This window comes from Lottia gigantea (assembly GCF_000327385.1).
Source record: "Lottia gigantea unplaced genomic scaffold LOTGIsca_105, whole genome shotgun sequence".
NCBI lineage: Eukaryota > Metazoa > Mollusca > Gastropoda > Lottiidae > Lottia > Lottia gigantea.
In genome coordinates this window covers 787,327-797,003 of record NW_008706876.1, presented here as the reverse complement: position 1 = coordinate 797,003, position 9,677 = coordinate 787,327, and the positions used below count along the sequence as shown (strand labels likewise).

Sequence of the window (9,677 nt, the reverse complement as noted above, 5' to 3'; positions counted from 1 at the left end):
TACTATGTATTATATTTGTCTCGATAAGTTATATTATGGATTTATATTTATATAGATATGTAGTAAGTTTAGATGTAGATCTATGGGTGATGATGCAACACGTGGAATGCTAAAGGCCAGCTCACCTATACCACGTGGTGTATCCTGTGGTGATAGACAGGTAAGTGGGGATATTCTTCATTTTCTTATTGCCAGTCAGCATGGTTTGCAACATGAATTTCATTCTGTACAACTATAAAATAACAACAACTAATTCAGCGAGCATCGTTGTCACGAATTATCTTTTACATCCTCACTTTTTATGGCAGTGGAATAGCTCAGTCAGTAGCGAGTTGGATTGTCGTCTAGGCGATTAGGTGCCGTGGGTTCGAATCCTCCCCAAGGGAAGAGAGAAATTCTGATGCCTGTGGCAGTGCTGCCGAGAGTCGGCCCAGTGTCGGCTCTCAGCCCTTTGTCTTTTATTTACGCCAAAGAATGGTCGTTAAATGATCGGCATCGGTGTAATAAACAGTCTACGTCAAGGTTTTAAGATGTTATCGGTTATTGTTTTTGTTGAATTTGGGGGATACGAACGTTGGATTTGAGTTCTGAAAACCATTATGCCAGCAGGGAATTATACTTTTGATGCCGTATCCGTGTCCTAGATGAAAGCTATGTGAACTGAATCAAACCGGTATCATTTTTTCTACACTTTCTAGATGTGTATTCACAAGACTTGTATGACATGGGAAGAAAGTGGTAGAAATGTAACAGAATTAGAGGCAAATGTTGTAATGGGCGGCTGGTCTGATTGGAGTGACTATGGTCAATGCTCAAGAACTTGTGGCACTGGGGTTAAACTTTCACACAGAATGTGCAACAATCCTACGTAAGTGATGTTGGCTTTTGGATGCTTGCATAATAGTTCAGTAGTTTTCCTAGTAGCATGGAAGTTATCTACCTTCCCATGCCTGACCAAGGCCTATATTATTATTTTACAGCTCTTGGTGTTTCATTTCATATTAAAAATGTATTTATGGGGTACTTCACTCCAAACTAAAATTTGAAGGTTGGCTTTCCACACTCAACAACCGTGCTCTATCTAATAATACACTCGTTCTTTGAGAAAAACTCATTTTGGGCGCCATTTTGAATATGGCTGCTGAACTAACCCAAAAACTTAATTTGACAAAACTCTTAAAAATTGGTCCATGTTGCCTAAAGAGAAGCAACGCTTTTTTTGATCGATTACAATTGGTCTAATCTTATAGTAAGTCGGGTCGTTAGTGCTTGGTTTATTTATTTATTTGTCTAAAACCAGACTTTAAAATTAAAAGCAAGGGTGAAAAGATTTTAAATTTTTTTTTCTGAAAGTAAATCAGAAAGTATCTAGATTTGAGAATGAGTATCACTGCCTATGTATTTGATGGAAAAATGTTTGTAAAAGTATCCGATGTTAATAGAATATTTACAATGTCTTACAGGCCAGTAAATTCACCACTATGCGATGGACCATCATTCAAAGCAGAACTTTGTGAAAATGAGGTAATGGTAATGTTTCGTCGAAGCCATCATTTTCGTTTTAATTTACAGACTACATGTATATAATTCCGTGGCTATCTCTTTCAATGCCCCAAAAAAGTAACATTTGTTTTAAATATATGAATGAATTTTCGATAAGTCGAAGTTTTATTTGAAACTGAATTGATCAATAATTAGGCTAGACTTCTGTTCATACGAACGTAAACTGCCACAATACTTAAGCCAGTTCGGACCTATACATTTGCATGCAGGGTGCAATGAGGGAATTTTGCCAGGACAGCGGCATTAGCCTGCTCTTTTTAGATTTCCAAGTGTCGAGGGATCTTTCACGTGCACAGCCTCGGTTTATTGTCCCATCCGAACGACATGGTGCTTTTTCCATGTAAGTCCCTCTTACCTGTTTCATTGACAGCGCCAGCGATGGAAAGTGATCTAATATGTATAAGTAAAGTTTCGAACTGGCTTATATATAGCGTACTTACTATTACCAAATGTTATTTTATCTATTTTGATGTTTGATTTTAGCCTTGTGTCGGTGATAGTGAAGTTTTCAATGATCAAAAAATAGTCCGTGCATCTGAAGTTTGCGAAATAAAGATTAATTCGACTTTAATCGATGCTGAAGAGTTTTCTGGTATCGGTGCTCCTAATATGAAAACTGAAAGTGAGTGTTTATGGTTTTATATACAAAGTTTTAATCAGGTTGAAGACTTAATACTTAATACATGTGAGGGAAAATATGCATTAACGTTTATCAAGTGTTCCTACGTGTTTAGCTATCTATCATGTAGAGTGTGTGTTTATAACTGTATTATTTTCAGATGGTGTATTTGTATGTAAGATGTGTTCTATTCGATACATGTAGTGTGTGTTTATAACTGTATTATTTTCAGATGGTGTATTTGTATGTAAGATGTGTTATATTCGATACATGTAGCTGTGTTTATAACTGTATTATTTTCAGATGGTGTATTTGTGTGTAAGATGTGTTTTATTAGATACACGCATTGTGTGTTTATAATTGTATTATTTTCAGATGGTGTATTGGTATAATATAAGATGTGTTCTATTCGATACATGCGGTATGTGTTTATAACTGTATTATTTTCAGATGGTGTATTGGTATATAAGATGTGTTCTATTCGATACATGTAGTGTGTGTTTATAACTGTATTATTTTCAGATGGTGTATTGGTATATAAGATGTGTTCTATTCGATACATGTAGTGTGCGTTTATAACTGTATTATTTTCAGATGGTGTTTTTGTATGTAAGATGTGTTCTATTCGATACATGTAGTGTGTGTTTATAACTGTATTATTTTCAGATGGTGTATTGGTATATAAGATGTGTTCTATTCGATACATGTAGTGTGTGTTTATAACTGTATTATTTTTAGATGGTGTTTTTGTATGTAAGATGTGTTCCATTCGATACATGTAGTGTGTGTTTATAACTGTATTATTTTCAGATGGTGTATTTGTATGTAAGATGTGTTCTATTCGATACTCATGTAGTGTGTTTTTATAACTGTATTATTTTCAGATGGTGTATTTGTATGTAAGATGTGTTCTATTCGATACTCATGTAGTGTGTGTTTATAACTGTATTATTTTCAGATGGTGTATTGGTATGTACAATGAAGTGTGCTCTATTAGACGGTGGATATAGTAACGATTCTAAATCTAAAGGTTTCATGCCTGATGGGTCATGGTGTCGAGTTTCTGATCCAGCACTCGACAATTCCTTTCATTGTGCCTATGGGATTTGCATGGTAAGTGTTTGTAGAGTTCATCTTTTCGGGTGTTTTGGGTGTTTTTTTTAGTAATTTGCAATGTATTTGAATTTATACTCATCTCATTCTAAAGCTTCATTCCTACGGTAACTATCAGCAGAGGCTAATAAGTTTCAACAAAATTACAACTGTTATTCACGCACATGCGCCGAGCGCCTGTAATTCTAACTTGAATGAGCAGAAAAATATGAGGTATCGCTAGTCATTTCCTTCATGATTGTTTTGTAATCCTACAGGAATTCGGGTGTGACGGTGTACTGATATCACAGGGTGGCAAGTATACTGATGAATGTGGTGTCTGTGGTGGAAACGGTGATTCGTGCGCTTAGGTAAATTTCTACAATATTATTTTTTTGTATCTATGCTCTCAAACAAGGTGTCGTCTATCTATTCGTCCTGGTCGATAGAATTTTATCCACAGATATCAAAAATAAAATGCGGTTATGGAATCTGTGTTGCAATTATTTTGATAAAACACCTTAATTCTCCTAAACAAAAAAAGGGAGACTAATATTAGTCAATTATTTTTCTGTTCAAGGTAAATCATAATCGAAGTTCGTTTCCACATACACTTCGTCTAACTCTGTAGGAATAGGGTAAACTTAGTCAAAATCGTACGCTAACCTGTATACAGGGTGTATTGTTAGACTAAGGTAAACTAAGGCACCACACGATTGCGTGTGTGTTGGACTTTGTTGTTTTATCTCAGCAACTTCATTCAGTGATTATGTCCCAGTCATCATCAATTTCTTTTTAGGCCACTAAACTGTTTTTATCTTTCATTTCAGAGCAAGACAGTTCGACGCTCCATAATACTATATCTACAAGATCTTTATCTTTTTCTCCAAAATGTGTTCAATGTTGTTACTTTTTACTTTTATCTTAAAATATTACTCTCTCTGAACTTTGTGCTTTATTCTTTATGAACACCTGGGAACTTTATTCCAATGCCTTTGATTTGTTTTATTTCTCCGGCTGGTTTGTCCAGGGTTGAGATGTCGGGCTAAGGTGCGAGTCTGTGAAAACACTACTTGTCTGCCCGAGGTTTTTTCGGTCGCTGCCAGGAAGATATTTGGGGCAGCTGATAAAAGTGATGAAAGTCGGTTCTGTTTGTTCAGAGATGACGGGATGCAGAGAGTTTAGCGCCGAAGGGGTATTTAAGAGATGGTACGAGGGAGTGTCATAATGTGGAGTGGAATCTGTGGGCAGGAGAGGACTGGTTATCGTTAATGGCAACTTGGCTGCCCAGCTAGCATCGATGACAGTCATACCATTCCCCCAACATCAGTCACATGGGGTCATTTATCCGCATGATAGCGCCAGACCCGTCCACAGCACAACTCTAGGGCATCATGAACCGTCGTTTTCGCCAGGTACAACGCCCTCCAGCCAATCGACAAGAATGCATCCATTTCACTGGGTTAAAAAATATTTCAGTCCTTGTGCCTTCTTTCTGGATTGCTTATGAGCAAAGATAGGGCCTCTGCCACGGAACTTTCTTTCCGCGTCATATTCGTCTATTTTAAATACCAATTTGTCTAAGTTTTCACGAATTCCTCAATGCTTCTATTATGACTGCATCGGTCAGATTATTAGATAAAAGACTTAATAAAGACCGAACTTTCTTTGATGTAACATAATATAATATTATATAATTAATTCAGTTTAAATGTAATATAATATAATAATTATAAACAAAGATTCTGAAATAGTGTGTACATACAATATAAATATTGTACATGTATATAACTATGTAAATACAATAAAAAAAATACCGTATAAAAAGTGTGTACTACATACATAATATATTATATAGTGTGTACATGCCGTATAAATAGTGTGTACATGCCGTATAAATAGTGTATACATGCCGTATAAATAGTGTGTACATGTCGTATAAATAGTGTATACATGCCGTATAAATAGTGTGTACATGCCGTATAAATAGTGTATACATGCCGTATAAATAGTGTGTACATGCAGTATGAATAGTGTGTAGGCCGACATACAGTATACATATTGTGTACATGCAATAAAAAAATGTTTACAAGCAGTGTACATGAAAGTAGTCTGTACACACAGTATAAGTTTAAAGAGTGTGTACAAGCAGTATAAATAGTGTGTATGTACATACAGTAGAAATAAATACAAAAAATATATATATATATATATATAAAAGATAAAATATAAAAGCGGATTTCAAATACAGTAATAAAATGCATAACAAATAGGTTTGAATTTGATTGACTTATTCCTACAATTTTCTGAAGGAACGCTGATTGGTTTGTAAATGTTCACAAAGTATTCAGAAAAAGTCACTAAATCAAACCAAATTATCACAGTTTAGAAAATAGGAATTAATACAATGGAATGAATAATTAAAATGAATAAATTAAAAAAAAGGGCTTTCAGTTCTCCAAAAATCATACATAATGAATTTTGACATCAATATTGTAGGCCTAGTCTCAATCACACAATTGAAGGATAATGAAAAATTCTCTGAGATACTCATTTCATCTGTTAAGGCAATGATAATACATACTCAAGAGTTAAAGGGGTGCGTATTATAATCGCAATTATACAATACAGAAATTACTACAGTTCAATTGAATAGCCTCTTCATTTTACATCTGAATGGAATAGACTTAAAGTTAAACCTGATCAAATCATTAAAACAAATCTTAATCTCCTACTTAATAAATTAATCTTATTAATCATTTTTTTGAAAAAATACAACAAATTATTTAAATTGGGTCAGGTTGAAATAAATAAATAGATGGAATGGCAATAGGAATGTAATCCAAAAGGCACAGTTCTTTTAAAAGAAAACCCCCATGGTACTCATATAGATTCTACCATTCACAATAATAGCAAAGAATAATTATGATAAAATATGATAAACATGAAAAAAAAGTTGTCAAAACTTTAAAAAGCTTATATAAATTTTAACCATGAGGCCAGACCAAGTTATTTTCTTGTTTTACGATTTTTTTTTCAGGAAAAATCTGTTAAGACAGGAGGAAAAAAAGAAAATAAAGCCCATATTTTGTGAAAAGGGCAAGAAAGAAAAAAAGTACCTATGAAAGCCAGGTCTGGCCTGGAATTTCCTACTTTCTCAGTATTGATTTAATCAAAAATCATATATTATATTTATAATGGAAGTTTATCGATCCGTAAAACAAGAAAATAAATTGGTCTGGCCTTAGTTTGAATTTGCTATTTTCTTTCAGACTAAGGCATAAATACTTTCAAAATATACCTTGAAACCTTGTAAATTGACGCTTTCACCTTTTTAAACTAAAACAAGACATTCTAGAGACTATTCTATAAATCTACCACACACAATATACTTTAAAATAGAACTGGTTCTATTTCACAAGACATTCAAATTGTAGCACTACATTATATGTTCACCTATTCTGGAGAACAGGAGTGTAATGGTGATACCTTTCTGTACTTCTCCTGGTGAAGGTGAAGAGCTCATACATCATCAACAGTATTATAACCTTTCTAAGTATCTTGTATTATGATCACAGAACTGAAAATATAGGTTTAACCACATCATTCAAATAACACAAATTTTAAATTAGACCAACCTTTCTTTCCGTTTTTTATTTGCTTTTAATTTTAATATAGCCATTTCAGTTAAGATCTAACAACAGCCCTCTTCGTCGAGTAAACCTTTTGATGAAGTCTGCTTTAACCAATCAAATTTCTAACCTCTCCAGCTCTCGTAGTTTGTGACACAGTGTTTAAAAGGCTAGGTCAAAGGTTAATTTGATGAACGTTCAAGAGTTCGTAATATCTTGACATTATGAAGATGCTCCCAAAGTAGACGCCCTGCTCGCTATAAGTAGAATACATTATAGCATTATATCCGAACATCCATATGTACGTATTTAAAAAATTTTATCAATTTATCCAATACTTACATTCTCTCTCAGGTAAGTGTGGACTTCCTGACCTTGACCTCATAGGTGACCTATATAAATGACCCGACCTTGGTGACCTGCCTACTGGGCTTGGGGTTAGTCTTCTTCTGGACTGAAAATAAGACACAATAATTAGACAGTAATATTGTGGTCTGTCAAGAATTTTTTACCTAAGCTAATCAGTAATAGTTTTCAAAGATCACTGTCAAAATATTAGCCTTCAAAGCCATGTGCGTCCAGAATTATCTGCGTTTAAATGTTAAAATGACAACCCACCTTTTAGGAACACTCTGCCATAAATGGAAATTCCAAGTTTGAAGTATTTTTGAAGGAATTACACGATTTTTGTACATTTCTAGTACTTTTGAAGACTATTTACATATACTCAAGACAAAGATCAACCCCCTGAATCCTGAATCGGTGCCTTAAAATCGGCTGCTCTGATCTCTGAACTCCTGCTCTCAACTTGACCCTCAAGAAATGAATATTGTTAAGGTCTTACCCTATATGATGGACTTCTACTGCGTTCTCTAGTCAATTGTTCTAGAACAATCAAATCAGGGTTGTCTGTTGTATTAAATAAAACATCTTGTAAATTATTCAGCTTCCTTTTTAAACCATCAATAGTTTCTTCGGAGGCCAGTCTAGTCTTTTCCATTGACTCAGCATGCCGTACCATTTGTTGACGTAATTGATACTGAAAGTAAACAATACGTTAGAGTTAAGAATGAAACAAAATACATATACAAGATGATGTTTTCTGAGTGTATAGCACACAGGCCTTTCCAATCCAAACCATTAGACGCTTTTTCCATGCTTGCCCATCCGACCTACAGTTGAAACTTGGTTGATAAAATCTGGAGGTATTATTTTCAACTATTACGGGATTGAACCTCAAGGTTAGCAAGCAAGCGTTTACCTCAGTAGGCCATCACTGCTCTTCAAAGTATTTGAGAGATCAAAGAAAATTTCCACAGTGAGACTGATTTCAGCTCTTCAAAATCATTGAAGGAGAGCTGGGGTTTAAGCAGTCCCAGCTGATTTTTCAAGTTAGAGATCCTTTAACAGTTTGAAATAAAAGAAGAATAGGGGTAATGATACTCCTCGGAAAATTGTCCTCACTGTACACTGCACAGCCAAATAGCTCCACTTCAATTTATTTACCTACCCTGAGATAATCTTGTTCTTGTACTAGTTTATCTTTCATAGCTTCCTTCTTCCATTTATCTCTAAAAGCTGTAGGCTCGGTAGTTACTATTAATTTATTTTCTTTAACTTCACTGATATCTTCTGGCTATATTCAATAAATATCAAATTTTCTTAAAACTGATAAACATAAAAATGATAATTTTGCTATTTCAGATTTTCATAACTATTCTATTCAAGAGCAGAAAAATGTAACACATTTTACTGTTTAAAACATACATATTGTTATATTTAACAGATTAACATTTGATATTATGTTCATTGACAATATTGAAAATATGACATATTGTAATTGGAAATATACTACAAGTAGATAATGGAAATATTAGATATACTAGGAATAATTATGTTTGATATCTTACAAACTGGAATTATACTGAGTAAAATATTGGAAATACACTAAGACACTAATAACTTAGATATCTCATATTAATTAAACAAGAAATAAATAATTGGAAATATACTATAAATTAGAAATATTAGATAATAGAAAAATTATGTTAGACATGTTGAATCTTCTAAAAAATTGATTTAATAACTTTCGAAATCTTCTAAGTTCGATTTTAGAAATCTTATAAGTTCGATTTTAGAAATCTTATAAGTTCGATTTTAGAAATCTTTTAAGTTCGATTTTAGAAATCTAATAAGTTAGATTTTCAAAATCTTATAAGTTAGATTTTAGAAATCTAATCAGTTAGATTTTAGAAATCTAATAAGTTAGATTTTAGAAATCTAAGAAGTTAGATTTTAGAAATCTAATAAGTTAGATTTTAGAAATCTAATAAGTTAGATTTTAGAAATCTAATAAGTTAGATTTTAGAAATCTAATGAGTCAGATTTTAGAAATCTTATAAGTTAGATTTTAGAAATCTTATAAGTTAGATTTTAGAAATCTAATGAGTCAGATTTTAGAAATCTTATAAGTTAGATTTTAGAAATCTAGAACCTTAATTCTATTCAAAAATTCCACACTATTCCTGATATCTAGTAATTTACTATTGAGGTGATTGGCTCGATCAAGATGTTGTGTAGCTAGAGCCAGCAATTCATTAACTTGTACATCACTACGCTCTTGTATATGAGACAAATCCTAAAGTGGTGAGGATAAAACATGATAATCTAGATAAATTGCTTAAAATCTCTGTTTTCAAAGCTAGAAGGTTAACCAAATGGTTATATGGCAATGGTGTTTCAGATACATTACTGATTTTTTTTAGGAACTA

General features: G+C 33.2%; 1 protein-coding gene across 1 annotated transcript; it reads right to left on the bottom strand.

Moving 5' to 3' along the window:
- Positions 1–5,065: 5,065 nt before the first annotated feature.
- LOTGIDRAFT_136340 (hypothetical protein) lies at positions 5,066–5,500 on the bottom strand (the record flags this gene model as incomplete). The annotated part of the gene is made up of 1 exon (XM_009046726.1): positions 5,066–5,500. A coding segment is annotated over one exon (435 nt), but the record flags the coding sequence as incomplete, so codon positions are not given.
- Between the last annotated feature and the right edge of the window lie 4,177 nt (positions 5,501–9,677).